The sequence below is a fragment of the Sus scrofa genome, chromosome 6 (assembly GCF_054392235.1).
Source record: "Sus scrofa isolate SSC_HxYL_T2T_F1_AM1 chromosome 6, Sscrofa_HxYL_maternal_Yorkshire_Landrace_v2.0, whole genome shotgun sequence".
Lineage (NCBI taxonomy): Eukaryota > Metazoa > Chordata > Mammalia > Artiodactyla > Suidae > Sus > Sus scrofa.
Window position 1 is genome coordinate 165,123,332 of NC_139388.1, and position 18,376 is coordinate 165,141,707.

An 18,376-nucleotide genomic window follows, 5' to 3' on the forward strand; every position below is an offset into this window, starting at 1 on the left:
TGTTCAGGTCCTCTGCAGGGCCATTAACATTATTTTCTAATTAACCCTCTGCATTCCATCTTTTTGCCTCTTCCCATATAAAAAAGTCACTTAGAACTAATACTAAGTTAATAGCTCTTGAATTTGTCACCCCTTTCATCCTTATTTTCTTTATTTTTATCATGGCAAATGAAGCCCTTCATGAGTTGTCTTCTGTAACACGTCATGATCTTATTTCTAATCTTGTCACCATCCAGAACTCCTTATTGTTCTTTTCAAACAGAATTGAGCTTGCTTTTGTGTGGTTTTGTGCATGCTGTTAACCTCTGTATAGAATCACCTTCTCCCTTACGCTCCCATACATCAAATTTCTGCACCGATGTTGCCCCTAGGAAGCCTTCTGAGACTCTCTTCCTGGTCCCAGAACACTCTTAACACATCCATGTATATATCATGCAAACCTGAGCCTCCAAAAATTGATGCTCCTAAGCTGTGTTTCAGGTGATACATGGATCTGTTCGTCAGCTGACCAGGGAACCCTTTGAACTGTGGTATGAATCGAACAACACTCCCTGCCTACAAGCATTTCAGATTTCATTATATCATATTTTGTACATTAGTTTGTGTATTCATTTGAATATTTTATTGAAGTGGTTTTTGAATTGTATTCATAGGTACCTTGGGCACTTGGCTAGAGGATGAATGCTTTAGGCGTTAGGAATTTCAGTTGATCCCTAATTTGTTATATGTTGGGTTTCTGAGTAAAATTTTACACGGGGAAAGGTATTCTGGTGTCATAAATCATTTAAAATTTTTTATTTAAATAATTTATTGTCTACCTGACTCTTGAAGTAATCCATGTGGCTACCTTTAATCATTTTCCCCTCCCTGACCCAAAAAGAAACAAAACTTTTTGAAATCAAGGATATTTTAATCGTATTCATCTTTGTTCCTAGTATCTGTTGAATGAATGCAAATATATTAATAGAAGTTATTGAATAGCATTTAATTTCTAATTATTTATTTATTTTAGTTATCAAGTGGGAATCCTCTATATGAAAAATACTATAGACAGGTAAGACGTTTGTTTTTTTTTGTCTTCTTAGATTGAACATAAAATATACTTTCAACTCTTAATTTTATACATGCAGCCAGCTGAATGATTTTGACATTTGTTGTTTTCATTTTCTTGTGCTTTAACCTCCTGCTTTGATTAATGCTTTTGACAAGCTCTCAGAAAGATGAAGGAAAGATAATTATGCCCAAACACTTAATTATCGTAAATATCTTATCTGAAAAATCCATGTAGCACTAGGTTTATTCCTCCAGATATAAACATCCAAATTAATTTATTAGCTAAATAGGAATGATTTTATGTTATTTTTAAGACATTAAAGTTTAATTTTAATAAAGTTAAACCATGATTCTCATACAAATATAAAATGAACATGTGTCAAGGATTTTTTATTCAGCTCATAAATTATTGGGAGAACAGTAAAATGTAAAAATGGGAATGTGAGTTACAGAAATTTATATTCTCCATGAGAGAAAATTCATTTCATTGGTGTGGACAGAAATCATTCTGTCACTATCAGTTTTCTATAATTTAACCTCTACCCATACAGAGTGTAAAATAATCTAGTTGATAGAAAATCAAAGATGCATACCATAGATAATCTCCTAAGAGACAGTCTTATTGGCCCATTTCCAATATCAGATCATTTTTCTTAATATTTTTTCACCTTGTGATCATGATTACAGAAAAGGCTGGTCTCATTATATTTGAACCAGTTATCTACATAGTTGCAGCAAGTGTTAATGAACCATCATAACTCTCCTTGGGAGTCAGTTGCAAATCTAGAGCCATACATTTAGTCTTTAACAATTTCTAAGGCCAGAAAATTAATTTCTGCTTGAAATTTCTAAAGAATCTCAGTGGTTTCCTGTATCTGCTAAATTTCCTAGCCTGCTAAGTGACCTTGCTTTACCGCTTGAGAGGCACAGACCTTACAAACCAGGTTGCAGGCCAGTCTTCTTGTGGGGCTTTGTAGACATTGGCTCTATACCCAGCTAATCCTTGGTCCTTGATAGTGGCTTATTCTGTCTGATTAAAAGAGAATCATTCTCACATATGGTCTTGTTTTTGTACAATTGGTTTACTCAACCAGTTCCTGATAAAAAGGAGAACAAATTGTTAATTAACTTATTTAATAGCTATATTGCTATAAAAAGTGAAGACATTCAGTTAAAGGATTTATTTTTGACTTCTGAAGGGTCAGTGAGAATCAGATACCATTGAAAACTTTTTCATTTGGTTTACAAAAGCAGAGCCTACTAAACTGAGGGAGACAGAGTAAGAAGAAAAAGAAAGGACTTTTCCACATATCCATTAGAAAATAGAATATGGAGTTCCCATCGTGGTGCAGTGGTTAACGAATCCAACTAGGAACCATGAGGTTGCGGGGTCGATCCCTGCCCTTGCTCAGTGGGTTAAGGATCCGGCGTTGCCGTGAGCTGTGGTGTAGGTTGCAGATGCGGCTCGGATCCTGCTTTGCTTTGGCTCTGGCGTAGGCTGGCAGCAACAGCTCCGATTAGACCCCTAGCCTGGGAACCTCCATATGCCGCAGGAGCGGCCCAAGAAATCACAAAAAGACAAAAAAAAAAAAAAAAAAAAGGAAAGAAAATAGAATATTAAAAATAATACCAACCATATTCCACATAAATAATCAAAATTGAATTTTCGCTAATCATTCAGTCCTGTGTCATTAATTCTTGTTCTCTTGCCTCTTGGGTTAGGAGTTTGCTTTCATGAGATGTAGCTACTTCCTGAATACAAAGTTCTGGAATTCTGACTTAGTTTACCATACAGTCTGAAAGTTGTCTAAGTGCTGTCAGCCCAGAAGTCTTTCCCTAAAAGTCTGTATTTTGAAGTGTTAATAGTTCAGAGTATGTAATACAGTACTTTACACATGGCTCTGAGACTTTGTTACACAGATTCTGGCTTGTAGCTCATGGCAGAGCCTTTAGGCAAGCATCAGAGTGCAACAGAAAGTGCCTATAGATGACAAAGACTAAATAGCCTTTTTTTTTTTTTTTTTTTTTTTAATGGTAACCAAAAGAATGGAAGATAGATTCTCTTGGATAGAGTACATAAATACTTCACAAGAGTTTGATCAGTATTTCCCTCAGTGCCTCTGTTTTTAGGCTGTGTGGGGATAGTTATTCCTTTTTTTCTCCCACATTGGTCGAGCAGTGGGCAAAGAAAAGGAGTTCTGGAGAATTCTAGAGACAAATTTCCCAACTCTTTTGGTACTTCCCTGTTACCCCAAATTTAGATTAGGCAATTCTTTCTTTTTTCCTGACTGCCTGATTTATCCCTAGCACTTGAAAGAAAGGATTTCTCTTTTGCTTCTTTGCTGGATTGGTCTGTCTGGCGTGTTTTGTATATGTTTATAGCAGACTTTATCTTAAAGTAGAGAAACAGCTAGCTCACAAATATCCTAGTATGATGTTACCACTCCCATGACTTTTCAAAATTTATTTTTCATTTTTTATAAATAGAACTTTAAGAAATCTCTGCAAAAGTTAGAGTCATTGTTTTTTTGAACTGTTTTTCTGTTCTTGGTGACCTCATTCTGTCTTAAAGGAAAGTCCCCATCAGTTAAAATGATGTGTTTCCCTTAATGTGCTTTAGGAACTTAACAGATGTTTAAATATTTCTCTAAGTTTATAATGGAATCATTGCTGGTTTTAGAACTGATATTGCTTTGATTTTTTTTTTTTTTTGAATAAAATGTGCTGTGGTTTCTTGCAGGTAAGTATAAAAGCAGAAGTTAATTATTTAAACGTATTTGAAAAAAGATAACTGTGCAGCTATTCCCATTTGTCAAAAGACCTCTGCAGAAACTACTACCCTTTTCCTCCTATTGCCATTTAACTTTATCAGAATTTAAATGGCAGCTATAGAAAACTTGGAGTCAGAAGATAGTGCTAATGTTGTGTCTCCACTAATTTGTTCTACTTCCTCTGAGCTTCAGTTTTATCATTTGTGTAATGGGTGTGATAAAGACAATCTAAATTGCCAGTGCTGTCTAGATGGTACTCTTCTCATATGGCCCTCCACAGATTCCGTGGCCTTTGTTAGTCAAAAGATTCCTGCTCCCCTTTTGAAAACGCCCTTTCCCAAGTCACAGGGAGGAAGGCAGGTAAATGGTGATAATTTTATCTTTATGTTTATCATCAGCTTATGGTTTGTATCTTTTCAGGTTGATTCGGGCAGTACTGGAAGGGTATTGGCTTCTGATGCTGCTGTGTTCCTGAAAAAATCAGGACTTCCAGACCTGATACTTGGAAAGGTAGTACTTTTTCATTGTAACTAGATTATAATGAATATTTAGTAGTGTAGGTAAATTAGATGCAAATTTAGAAAGATAGCATCAAGAAACGTAGAACTGAGTCATATAAGAAGTTACAGTAATGCAATGGAGGGGATTTCTGGTGTGTCAGTTTACGCTCTTGAAAAATAAGGTGCTTTTCACATTTTTAGAAGCATTACTTTTTAGTAGGATGAAATGAGGAAGTAATAGTACATTTGGGTATTGTGGGAAGAAACAGTGCAGACTGGAAACCTTGCCACCCACTCAGAATTTGCTCTATCCCTGCTTCCTGTGTTATAACTGTCTCTCACCAGATTTAATATGTGGTAAGTGGAGTAGGGGATAAAAGGCTTAGGAAAGAGCACAAAGACGTAGAAAGTCCCTCTCTTGGCTTGATCTTGCAAATCCTTGTACATAATATTGATATGTATTTAAACCCTGAAAAATAATCATTATTAATAATTTAATTATTCATAAATAAACATTAACCATTTCAACTTATCCATAAGAAAGACTATCATTTTAATATCATGTTCTTGTAGAGAGAGTATTGCACTTGGAGTTAGAACCTGGGTTAATGTAAAAGGAATTGGACTGAAAGTTAGAACTTGGGTTTTATTTCTTTCTTTGATGCCTTAAATGTTCTTGAGTTAGTTGCTTAACCTCACTGGACCTTTCATATCTTTATATAGGGTTACACTAAATTATCTTTAAGGTTTCTTTCCACTTTTTTTTTTTTGGTCTTTTTGCCATTTTCTTGGGCCGCTCCCTCGGCTTATGGATGTTCCCAGGCTAGGGGTCCAATCGGAGCTGTAGCTGCCAGCCTACGCCACAGCCACAGCAACACAGGATTCAAGCCAAGTCAGTGACCTATACCACAACCCATGGCAACACCGGATCCTTAATCCACTGAGCAAGGCCAGGGATCGAACCTGCAACCTCATGGTTCCTAGTTGGATTCGTTAACCACTGAGCCACGATGGAAACTCCATCTTTCCACTTTTAATTCTATGATTCTTTTATTTTTTTGGCTGTGCCTATGGCATGCGAAAGTTCCCGGGCCAGGGATCAAACCTGCAGCACAGCCATCACCAGAGCCTAAACAGTGACAACCCCAGATCCTTAACCCACCAAGCCTTGAGGGAACTCCTAATTCTGTGATTCTTAAATCTGACTGCCAAAGAACATGAAGCTGTGACTTGCAGGGCTTTAATTTATCTTTAAGATGATTTTTGTTTAAAATAGAGATTGAGGCGTTCCCGTCGTAGCGCAGTGGTTAACGAATCCGACTGCGAACCATGAGGTTGCGGTTCGATCCCTGGCCTTGCTCAGTGGGTTGATGATCCGGCATTGCCGTGAGCTGTGGTGTAGGTCGCAGACATGGCTCGGATCCCACGTTGCTGTGGCTCTGGCGTAGGCTGGCGGCTACAGCTCTGATTGGACCCCTAGCCTGGGAACCCCAACATGCCGCGGGAGCGGCCCAAGAAATGGCAAAAAGACAAAAAAATATAAATAAATAAATAAATGAATGAATGAATGAATGAATGAATAAAATAAACCGCAGAAATAAAATAGAGATTGATACTTTTTTTTCTTCTTCTAAATTTCAGATCTGGGATTTAGCTGACACAGATGGCAAAGGTATCCTGAGCAAACAAGTAAGATTCAGAGATTAATATGAAAAATTTTTGAGTGATTCAGAATAAAAAACAGCAGTTTTTGTATTTTTAAACTAAAAAAAAAAAAAAATTTTTTTTTTTACCAAAGTTAGGGCTTTGCAAGGGCAAGTGTTGTAACAATGAAAATACTTCCAATCATTAGATATTAAAGTACCTAATTCCCAAAGGTTTGTGTTAATTTGGTGACATTAGTCCTGGAGTGTCTTTGTTTGGGCTGCTGTAACAAAATACCACAAAGTGGTTGACTTATAAACAGCAGAAATTTACTGCTCACAGTTGTGGAGGCTGGAGGTCTGAGGTCACTACGCCAACATGTTTCTAGTGAGAGCTTTCTTCTAGGTTGCAGATTTCTTGTTTATCCTCACATGGTAGAACATGCTAGTGATTTCTGTCAGGGTTCTTGGCCTCCTTAATCAACAGATATTGGTAAGAGGCAAAACAAGAAATTCAGACAAGGCTTTATTGGGGCTCCTGCTGCAGCAGGAAGGTTCCCTTGTTTGCTCCCAGAGAGGGGACTATCTGGTTCCTTATATGGGGTGAGGGTAGGAGTAGATCTAGGGGTCTGGCCAGAGGGGTGGCTTAGGTGGTCTGCCCACCCCCTTGGTGGTGGTGTGCACAGGGCTCACGAGTCGTACCCTGCTTTTACTTCTGGCTCCTCAGAAGTGGTAGTTGGGTTTTGTATCCTGTTTTTATAATTTGCTCCAACTGCACATACACAGTTATTTTTAATCTCTTATAGTTTCTCTGTATTTTGTTGCTGGAGGAGACATTTGTCCAGGTGCAGTCACTATAGCAAAGAGTCCCAGGCCCCAGGTCCCAGCCTGTCTCAATACCATTATTTTTGGGAGTTAAGATTTCAATATATGAATCTGGTGAGGAGGACATACTCAAACAATACCGTAGGAGAATTTTTCTTAGTTATTCACGGAGACTTTTTTTTGTTTTGTGTCCTATTAATTACATTTCTTATGTGTACCAGGTTATAAATAAAAGCAGATTTTATTAGTTATGTGTTAAGATGGTATTGCTTTATACATTTGAAAGGACGCTCTTAGCTAATCAAACCTGACTACAGTGTATTATGGTCTAGGTCTTACCTCTGGGATATAAACCAAATGATTTATAGGCCAGAAGTAAACCTTAGACCAGAAATATGTGAAGGTAGGTATGGGTTTTGGACACCATCAGAGTATTTTAAAGTTCTGCTTATTGGGGATGAATTTCAGAGTTCTAGAGGATTAAATTCAGAGCTTTCTACATACTGATATATTGGTTGAGCCCAGCTATTCACAACTCATTCCCTGTATGGGGATAGCTGAAGCAGACTCAAAAAAGATGGAAAAATTTAGTTTGAGGGAGTTAGTGTCTCTCCTTTTTTTTTTTTTTTTCCTTTTTGGCCACCCCGTGGCATGTTGAGTGCCCAGGCCAGGGGTCATACTCGAGCCGCAGTTGCTACCTAAGCCGCAGCTGCAGCAATGCCGGATCCTTAACCCACTGTGGTGGGCCAGGGATCGAACCTGTGTCCCACCGCTCCCAAGAGGCCACCGATCCCATTGTGCTACAGGGAGAACTCCAAGGCAGGCAGTCTCTTAAGATTTCAGGGCTAGATTATAGTCCCTCTTGGAGCCCTTGGGCAGAAGAGCCAATTCGGTACATGGGAAACACTGGAAAACTAAATTCATATGGGCATCCAGGGTGCTCTGTACTCAGCCAGCAAATATCTGTTGGGTACCTATTTTGAGATAGGCTTTGGAAATACAGACATGAACGTGACAGAATGTGGTCCCTATCTTCATGAGTTTATAGTAAAATTAATTCTTCACCACTATTCCTGAACTTCGGATGTTGAGTTTTGTGTTGTCTTTGTTATATCCAAGTGGCTGGATTTATGGGTCTGCAGTTAAACTTTTATGTTTGCATTAGAGGAATAAAAGTTTTTTAATTAACATGAAATTAAGAAAATAAACCAATAATTATTATTGAGTATGTGCCAAAAATGATAGTAGGTGCTTTCTTCCTATAGTTTGGTTTTAATTTTGTTCCTCAAAATACATTGCAAGGTAGATATTTGCCCCTCTTTTAAAGACTTAAAAAAAAAAAAAAAACTAATAGTAGAACTAGATTGAATGCAGGACTATTTCACTTCAGAGCCCATCCATACTATGGGAGAGGACCTGATTACCTAAGAGTAATTGAATCTCATGTAGCATGAGAAGAGAAAAATGATTACTTAGTTCCAGGACTTAAAGGTTGGAGGAGGCATGGACTCTAATAGAAGATGCGCGAAAGGTCGGAGGAGAACTAGGAGAGCTTTATGAAATTATGCAGGTAGAGGGGTGCTTCAGGGAGGACTGTAGAGTCCAGGCTGAAAAAAGAACAAATAGGATGAGGCTTTTTTTTTTTTTTTTTTTTTTTAAGAGTCTATTGTATTTGGCAGCTGGGAGGTTATTTGTGACACAGGCAGTTGTTTCTTGAGCTTATGGTGGCATGGAGGAAGTTGAAGTTAGATTGCATAGAAGCTTGTGGACTGAATGAAAAGAGAAGGGGAGATCTTGAAAGAGTATTTTTTTTCTTTCAAGAAACTTATAAACAGACAACCTGCAGGTTTCTAGGAATAGGTTAAGAATTGAATAGGAAGGTTGTAGATGAGAACAAGAGAGAAGCAGTATAAGATTGCATCAGCAATTGTACTAGAGTTTTGACAAATTTCAGGTAATCATGACTGGAATAAAGGATTTTGTTAATGTTTATTCTCAGACTTGGAATAGCTGAAAAACAGTTGCTTCAGTGTCTGTGTGTCTATCAGGGTTTAATTATTTTCCCATTTATATTATTATTATTATTATTTTTTTTTGCTATTTATAATATTAGGGACATCTTTGTATGTAGTACTCTTCTCAATTTTAGAGCAAGTGGTTTTTCAAGTAAATGTGCTATTATATTCACTGTTGAGTTTTGTTTGTTTGTTTGTTTTTTTGTCTTTTTGCCTTTTCTAGGGCCGCTCCTGCAGCATATGGAGGTTCCCAGGCTAGGGGTTTAATCGGAGCTATAGCTGCCGGCCTACACCAGAGCCACAGCAACGCAGGATCCGAGCCACATCTGCAGCCTACACCACAGCTCATGGCAACGGCAGATCCTTAACCCACTGAGCAAGGGCAGGGATCAAACCCGCAACCTCCTGGTTCCCAGTCGGATTCGTTAACCACTGAGCCACAATGGGAACTCCTGTTATATTCACTGTTAGGTAAATATCTTGGAATAGGTGTGAATTGTTTTTATATGTTCAGATTAAAAGAATGTGTGTGTATAGATAGACGGATGGGTGGATAGATGAATGGATGGATAGATAATGCCCTTAATCTTCCTACTTTTCTTTCTTAGGAATTCTTTGTTGCTTTGCGTCTTGTGGCATGTGCCCAGAATGGATTGGAGGTTTCACTGAATAGCTTGAACCTGGCTGTTCCTCCACCAAGATTTGTAAGAAATGCTTTTAAATTTAAATTGAATTTAGTTTAAAAAAAAACATGATTTGAAAATTGAAGTTTACTATATTAAAAAAAATTTCCCCAACCTCTCTTGCTGAGCTACCTGATTTTCTTTCTTAATGGCTATTGCTGTTAGTAGTTTCTTGTGTATCTTCTGAAGTTATTATATGTGTATATAAAGAAATAAAAAACCTATTTCCTCAGTTTACATTAATTGTAGCGTACTATACACATGATTTTGTACCTTTTTCATAACTTAGTATGTCTTAGGTATCATCACATAAAAGCTTCCTCATTCTTTTTTTGTAGCTACATAGTGTCTCATACTTGCTTGTATTTAACATAATTTATTTAATTTCCCATCAATAGGCCTCTTGCTTGTTTCTAGACTTTTATTTTTTTAAAAATGCTATAGTGAATAATAACTTTGAGTCTCTGTCATTTCGCATGTGCAGAAATATATTTATATGTGTAAATTCTCAGAAGTGGAATTGCTGCTTCCAAAGTTTGTGTATTGTAGTTTTCACATATAATATCAACTTGTCTTCTGCAGTGATTGATTCATTCACATTTCCCCCAGCAGTTGGTTGAGTGTACTTTTGCTACTGTTGTCAAACTTGTGGTCCTTGCCAATTTGATAGGTGAAAAATAGAATGTAAGTGCAGTTTTCATTTGCCCTTTTGGTTTTATGGAGTGAAGTTGAGTAAGTGCTTATGAGCCATTTGCATTGCCTTTAGGTGAAATGTTTGTTTATAGCCTTTGCCTTTTTTTTTTTTTTTTTGCTTTTGATCTTTTTTTTAATTGAATTCTAGAGGCTCTTTATTTATTTATTTTTTTATTTCCCCAATACATTATTTTTTTTCCTGCTGTACAGCATGGTGACCCAGTTACACATACATGTATACATTCTTTCTTCTCACATTATCATGCCCCATCATAAGTGACTAGACATAATTCCCAGTACTACACAGCAGGCTCTCATTGCTAATACAGTCCAAAGGCAATTGTCTGTATCTATTAACCCCAAGCTCTCCTTCCATCCACTTCCTTCCCCTCCCCCTTGGCAGCCACAAGTCTGTTCTCCAAGTCAATGAGTCTCTTTGCTGTGGAAAGATTCGTTTGTGCCATATATTAGATTCCAGATATAAGTGATATCATATGGTATTTGTCTTTCTCTTTCTGACTTACTTCACTCAGTATGAGAGTCTCTGGTTCCATCCATGTTGCTGCAAATGGCATTATGTCATTCTTTTTTATGGCTGAGTAGTATTCCATTGTGTGTGTGTGTGTGTGTGTGCGCGCGCGTGTGTATTTGTATATACCACGTCTTCCTAATCCAGTCATCTGTCGATGGACATTTGGGTTGTTTCCATGTCTTGGCTATTGTGAATAGAGCTGCAATGAACATGCAGGTGCATGTGTCTTTTTTAGGGAAAGTTTTGTCTGGATGTATACCCAAGAGTGGGATTGCTGGGTCATATGGTAGTTCTATGTGTAGTTTTCTAAGGTACCTCCATACTGTTCTCCATAGTGGTTTTACCAGCTTACATTCCCACCAACTGCAGGAGGGTTCCCTTTTCTCCACACTCCCTCCAGCATTTATTTGTGGGTTGTCTATGGCCATACCACCCAGAATGTGCCTGATCTTGTCTGATCTCGGAAGCTAAGCAGGATCAGGCCTGGTTAGTACTTGGATGGGAGGCTCTTTATATATTAGGAAAATAGTTCTTCGTCTGTAATGAGTTGCAGATTTTTTTTTCCCAGTTTGTCATTTGTCTCTTGACTTTGTGGTAATTTTTTCTTTAAGGAAGTCATATGTAAATGATTTATTAGGATTTAATTTTTTTGTGGTTTCTTTGTTTACATTTACATTAGTTAGTCCTGTTGTAAAGGTATGAACATGAACTCAAATATATGTTTTTTTCAAGATGGCTACCTTAAAAGGTAGACCTAATCCAGTTTATTGAATAATTGATCTTTTCCTTACTGATTTGAAGTGCTGCCTCAATTATGCTAAATTCTAATGTATATTTTTGGTTTTTTTCTGGATTTTTCTGTTCACACCCATTGATCTATTTATCCATATGCTGGTCTCACATTGTTTCAGTTACCATAGTTGGTAATTTATATCTCATAGGGCTAGTCCCCCCAGCCTATTGCTTTTTTCAGAAGTTTCATGGCTCTTCTTACTTGTTTTTAAATTCAGTATTTTAAAATTATTTGTTCTGAATATTATGAATTTAACTTCAGTTTTGAGAATTTCTGTACTTCTAATTTCACTTGTTGAGTCAGAGGGTTAATTTAGGGATTTATTGCCTAACTATATTGTTATAAAATTTTTTCAGATATATTCATCTGTCTCTGCAAGCAAGGAAACATAATAACTTGGACATGCTTTTGATAGGCTCGTATACTTGTGATTTAGAAATTTTTTTTTTTTTTCTTTTTAGGGCCACTTCTGTGGTATATGGAAGTTCCCAGGGTAGGGGTTGAATTGAAGCTGCAGCTGCTGGCCTACACCACAGCCACAGCCACAGCCACAGCAATGTGGGATCCAAGCCGTGACTGTGACCACCACAGCTCGTGGCAACACCAGATCCTTTAACCCACTGAGCGAGGCTAGAGATCAGACCCACATCCTCATGGATACAGGTCAGATTCTAACCCGCTGAACCACAGCAGGAACTCTGATTTAGAAATCTTAAGTTGAGTTCTTGTCTCAGTTTACTTTCCTGAAATAGTGTCGGGGAAAAGTCATCAATTAACAGAGCCATAAATATTTTTAATACATTCACATAACTTTATCTTGATCTCAATAGTAGTAGGATTTCTTCTGTAAAATCTACATGATTGAGGTAGTGCTCCACAGTCATTTTTGTAACTAACTCAGCTAACTCAGCTTTTATTTCATTTGTTCTTAGATGAACGTCTAATACAGTTAATGTAAAGTAGTGTCCTGTGTGCATTGGGAGCCAACATTTTGTCTGACTGTATTTAAATCCAAACATTCCTTTCTCCTCATTGTTTAATGATTCGAGAATTTCAACCTTTCATGTTCTGTACTTTCCTTTTTAGCATGATACTAGTAGTCCTTTGTTAATCAGTGGAACTTCTGCAGTTGAGCTCCCATGGGCTGTAAAAGTAAGTAAACTTCGTAACTAGTCTCTCTTTTACCCCACTTTGCTTCCAACCTTCATAATCCTCTCCTGCCACTTCAAAGTATTTACGGTCTGCATTAGACTTTTGTTTTTTATTATAGAGGAAATACTAATACTAGAAATTGCTTGAGGGCCCTTACAGCTCTGTCAGTCATTTTGTGACATTTGGTATTGGCTTAATCTCATTTCTGTTACAGTGTAAACTGAAAATGGTGATGTCATAATCCTGTATTAACTAAAATATTTGATAAATTAGGTAGTTTACCTCACTAGTATTATTTCTTGTTTAAAAATTCTACTTAACTAGATATTCTCTTTATGGTTCTAAAACAGACAATTCTGTGTGAAATTTTTTTTCTGAAATGGATATTTTGCAGTGCAGTTACTTGGAGGCACCAAAATGGTTATAGCTATTTTATCAAATTTTAAAAGTCATAATGTAAAAATAGAATATAGCAGATCAAATAACCTATAATAAATGTGTACAGTTTTGTCAGAAAATCATTTTGTTTTCTATGCCTCTGTATGCCTGTGTTCTATTAACTTTATTAAGTTTTTTTGAAGTACAGTTATTTATAATGTGATAATTTCTGCTGTATAACAAAGTGATTGTTATACATGTACACACGTTAAAACTTTAAAAAATGTAGGGGTCTGGCCTTGACTTGGCAAATCATGAACAGTAGTGTTTTATGTTATACAAATAACGTTCTGAAATTTTGGAAATGCCTTATTATTGCTAAATAAACCAAATCCTGCTTTCGGAAAAATGGGGGAATTTAATGTTTATTCATATGGCAGTGATTTAAAAATTTTTGAGTTTGAAATGTGACAAATACCATGTTTAGGAAGTCATACAATGTCAGTAACTATGTGTTCTTATAAAAGTTATTTCATTGCTTTGGGTCTGTTTGAGTGAGAGGATCGGACTAGATTCTCTTCTCAAGGCCCTACTATTATTAAATTTTTTTTTTTTTGTCTTTTTAGGGCTGCTCCTGCAGCATATGGCGGTTCCCAGGCTAGGGGTCTAATCGGAGCTGTAGCTGCTGGCCTACGCCAGAGCCACAGCAACGTGGGATCCAAGCCAAGTCTGCAACCTGCATCACAGCTCACGGCAACACCAGATCCTTAAGCCACTAAATGAGGCCAGGGATCTAACCCACAACCTCATGGTTCCTAGTTGGATTCGTTAACCACTGAGCCACGACGGGAACTCCAAAATTTTTTTATTTTAACCTAACAGTTAAAGGCAAAGATAGTGTTCCAGCTACAAATGGAATGGAGAGGATTCTATACTCTTATGTAGAGTAATTTTTAAATTATTACTTATTATACTATATGTTAAGGAAATTGAAAAATGTTTTTTTAAGTGATAGTTTTAAAAATGTCTATCTTTGAGGATTTTATTTTTATAACTGCAGTTAAATTCCTTTCACCTTTATTTTAACTTGTGATCTTTTTTATATTATAGTCTGAAGATAAGGCCAAATATGATGCAATTTTTGACAGTTTAAGCCCAGTGAATGGATTTCTGTCTGGTGATAAAGTGAAACCAGTGTTGCTCAACTCTAAGTTACCTGTGGATATTCTTGGAAGAGTAAGATATTAGATTCTAAATGTAATTTTTGTATATTTCAATTTTATATCTACCAGGAATGTTATAGCTCATTGTTAAAAAAACACACAGATCTTATTTTGAAGTTTGGTATTACAGAATGTTTTGTATTCCAACTTAATATATAAAATTATTACCAATTTCTCTCTTCCTTTGGTAACTCCTTCTAAATATGTGTTTGGAATTAGCTATATATGTAATCCTCTGAGGTAGGGGCTTTTCTCTTTGTGCTTTGCGCTCTGGCCTCCTAATTCCTTGACTTAATTTCCAAGGACAGTCACTATTCTACATGTGCTGTCTACTCTGTGGCTATATCATGGGGCCTGGTTATAAGGAATAGTTCCATCTCTGAAATCATAAATTCTCCAAAGACAACTTCTTGTCTTTCTAGATTACTTGCAAGACTAATTCTTTGACCTCATCAAGACCTTTAAATTTCAGACTCTTCTCTTTTCCACAACTTTGGAATTGACTTTTTTCCTCATCCATCTTGGGTTGGATGGACCTTATCCATTTTGGTCTATGGTATCTTTAGCTTCCTTTGCCATGTTTTCTAACTTCTTGCCTGGTGAATATCCAGCTTTGCTTGAAGCTAATTACCTGCCTTCTCTGTCTGTGGTTGTATATGGACTACTGAGAAAGTCTGGTAAGATTGGTGTCATCATAATTTCAGGATCCCAGCTTTAGCTGGGATTTACCTACTGTAGCCACTTTGGTGCTGTTTCCATAGTGATTTCTCTCTACTCCTCTTTATATTTCAGACCCTGTCTGCTCTTATTAAACTTCTAGCCCTTGAATTCCATGCTTAGGTTACATAGGATCAAATGCTGGCTACATCATTTTCTTCTTTGCTTTCTTTCTTTCTGTCTGTCTGTCTTTCTGTCTTCCTTTTTTAACTATTTTCTTAACTGTGTGACCTTAGGCAAATCATTAGGAAACCATGTCTCACATGTCTCAATTTTATAACCTTTAAAATGAGAGTGGCTCCCAGTTTACAGGGTTGTACAGATTAAATGCGATACTGTGTATGGAGTACCTAGCACAGCGCTTGGTGCGCACTCTCTGAATGCCAGCTGCCATGATCAGGATGACGATAAGGACTTCACCACACCACCAGGTGTCGTACTACTAGGTCATTGTTATGTAGTGTAGGTGGTCAGTAAATATTAATTTAAAAGCTGTTTTCTAGTGTCGTTTCCCACTATTTATTTCTCCACCATTTGGTCATGTGAGATTTCTAAACTATAAAAATAATCTTGTTATTTTTTGACTTAAAAGTTACCTTCTGGAGTTCCCGTCGTGGCTCAGTGCTTAACGGTTCCGACTAGGGACCATGAGGTTGCAGGTTCGATCCCTGGCCTTGCTCAGTGGGTTGAGGATCTCGCGTTGCTGTGGCTCTGGCGTAGGCCTGTGGCTGCAGCTCCGATAGCTTCCCATTGCATTTAAGATGAAGTCTAAATAAACTCTCTTCAAGGCACTCAGTGACCAGGCACTTGCTTATTTTATTCCTTTCTCTCACAAGTACACCTTCTTTTCTTACTCCAAGTAAAATGTTGTTGAATAACTTAAATACCTTCGTTTCAAGGATTTAACAGTTTATAACTGGTCTAACGCTATGGAATATACTCTAGATTTAGACCAACTATACCAGGGCCTTTTAGATTTTATTTTTGCTTTTTATGCCCTGGACATTAGTTGGCTAATGATTTGTAATACAGTATTCATTAGATATTTCTTTCAGTTGATTAGAATTCTGTATTATAGGGAAAACAGTAATGGGCTTCATTGGAAGTCTTCGCATTGAAAACTGATTCTGTTACTTGATAATAGTTGCATGATCCTATATAAGTCATGTAGTCGCAGTTCTAAACCAGGTTTTTTAGTACCACTTGGAGTTGTTGCATGAATTAACTGAGATGTTTGTGGAAAAGCATTGTAGTTGTTTAAAGTACGGTGTTACGTAATTGTTTTCTTACTTGAGAGGAACAAAATATTTTCTTTAAAAATTTGTAGAGGAATTTCTATTTAAAGAGTACTTGGTATTAGGAATGAGTACTTCTTTTTACATTAATGTTAATATAGCATATAATAGTGATATAATAAAGCGATCATCGTAATTGAAATTTCTTTTTTTTTTTTCTTTTATAATTGAAATTTCTTAGGGAAATAGACGTTGTAATGTTTAGGCTAAACTTTTTCCCTAAAACATTTATGTGTGTGATTGGATGTGTTCGATGTTTATAAGTAGCACATGAAATGAAAGAATGTTGATCTTTCCCGTTTCTTTTCTTTTTAAGGTTTGGGAGTTGAGTGATATTGACCATGATGGGATGCTTGACAGAGATGAGTTTGCAGTTGTAAGTAACCTAATGCTTTTAAAATCTTAAACATCTTAATGGTTTTCTTAAGTGAAAATTTCCCCTTTTTGTTTATCTGTAGAGGAAAATTCCTCTTAGGATTGTTGGTGTGACTATTTTTAACTAGAATTTATAGGTACTCAATAAATATTTTTGAGCAAATGGATAATAGAGTGTGAATGTTTTTGCCATCTTCATTTTATTTGTCTTTGAGGTACATGAGAATATTTGCTTTGGGTAATGCACTGTAAAGATGCTGAGTAGTATAACTTTTGTGTCTCAGCTTAACCAGGCATCTCAGTAGCTGTTTCTGCTATGGAATAACTTTACTTCAAATATATCTACAGATTTTCTCTTTTATTTAATTAAAGGAAAACATGAATAACTGTAGTTTTACCTTACTTATGAAGGCAGAGAAAGTTTTGACATCTTGTCTGAAGACATGTTGTTCTTAATCATTGGATAATTAATTCCACATACAGTTGTTTCCATTGCTTCCTTAAAGGTTAGATAAAACTGCTATTACCTCATAGATGGTGAATCTCTAATCTTCTCTTTATAATCTCTTATTTGATGATTAGTCTTTTCAGGTTTTCTCTCTTTATTTTGCTAAGGAATTGTCTGTTTCTTTGATTTTCAAACATACCACAGATATGTATCATTCTTTTAATCTCTTCTGGACTTGGTTGTGCTCCTTTCTCTTCCCAAATCTTATTTATTTTTGCTTCTTCTGATTTTTTGTTTAATTTCATTTTATCTAGCTTATCTTTTGAAAGAGCCATATTTTGGATTTATTTTTATCTTTTCTATTGTGTTTTGACTTTCTATTTCAGCCTTTTCCTCTTTTATCTTAATTCTTTCTAGTTTCTTTTGATTTATCTTATTTAATTTTCTGAAGATGAGTACTAAGTCCCTTTAGTTTTCATCTTTTTTTTTTTTTTTTTTTGGTCTTTTTGCCTTTTCTAGAGCCGCTCCCGTGGCATATGGAGTTTCCCAGGCTAGGGGTCTAATCAGAGCTGTAGCCACCAGCATACAGCAGAGCCGTAGCAATGCGGGATCTGAACTGCGTGTGTGATCTACACCACCCCGGATCCTTAACCCACTGAACAAGGCCAGGGATCGGACCCGCAACCTCATGGTTCCCAGTCGGATTCGTTAACCACTGCGCCACGATGGGAACTCCCATCCTTAATATTGAAAACACTTGAAGTATTTATTTCCCCCTGAATATAGGTATAGCTTGATTCTATAGATAATAGTTCAAAGTATTCATCTTTTCACTACTTTTTAGATGATTTAAAATTCTCTGAAATTTCCATTGTGGCTCTGCGGATTAAGAACCTGACATGCCCTAAAAAGGCAAAAAAAAGAACCTGACATTGTGTCTACGAGGATTTGGGTTTGATTCCTGGCTTCACTCAGTGGGTTAAGGATTCATCATTACCACAAGCTGCAGCATAGATCACAGATGTGGCTTGGATCCTGCATTGCTGTGGTGTAGGCCTCAGCTTCAGCTCCAATTTGACCCCTAGGCCGGGAACTTCCATATGCCTCAGATGTGGCCATAAAAAGAAAAACAATTTTTTTCTTTGGTCATCTGTTTAGGAATATGTTTTATAACTTCAAAATAGTATGTTTGGGAGTTCCCGTCGTGGCGCAGTGGTTAACGAATCCGACTAGGAACCATGAGGTTGCGGGTTCAGTCCCTGCCCTTGCTCAGTGGGTTA

General features: G+C 36.8%; 2 protein-coding genes across 11 annotated transcripts in view; both read left to right on the forward strand.

The window, feature by feature from the left end:
- The window catches only part of RAB3B (RAB3B, member RAS oncogene family), a 580,278-nt gene that overhangs the window by 490,629 nt on the left and 71,273 nt on the right, over positions 1-18,376 (forward strand). The gene's annotated exons all lie outside the window — the stretch shown is intronic.
- The window catches only part of EPS15 (epidermal growth factor receptor pathway substrate 15), a 136,258-nt gene that overhangs the window by 32,770 nt on the left and 85,112 nt on the right, over positions 1-18,376 (forward strand). For all 10 annotated transcript variants that reach the window (XR_014808272.1, XR_014808273.1, XM_013999405.3 and 7 more), the window contains exons 2-8: positions 1,013-1,054; positions 4,245-4,334; positions 5,966-6,013; positions 9,416-9,511; positions 12,595-12,660; positions 14,149-14,274; positions 16,590-16,649. Coding sequence is in view for 8 of the 10 variants with exons in the window: in XM_013999405.3 (XP_013854859.1) it covers positions 1,013-1,054; positions 4,245-4,334; positions 5,966-6,013; positions 9,416-9,511; positions 12,595-12,660; positions 14,149-14,274; positions 16,590-16,649 (528 nt within the window). In the remaining 2 variants the exon portion in view is untranslated. The remainder of the gene's footprint in view (positions 1-1,012; positions 1,055-4,244; positions 4,335-5,965; positions 6,014-9,415; positions 9,512-12,594; positions 12,661-14,148; positions 14,275-16,589; positions 16,650-18,376) is intronic.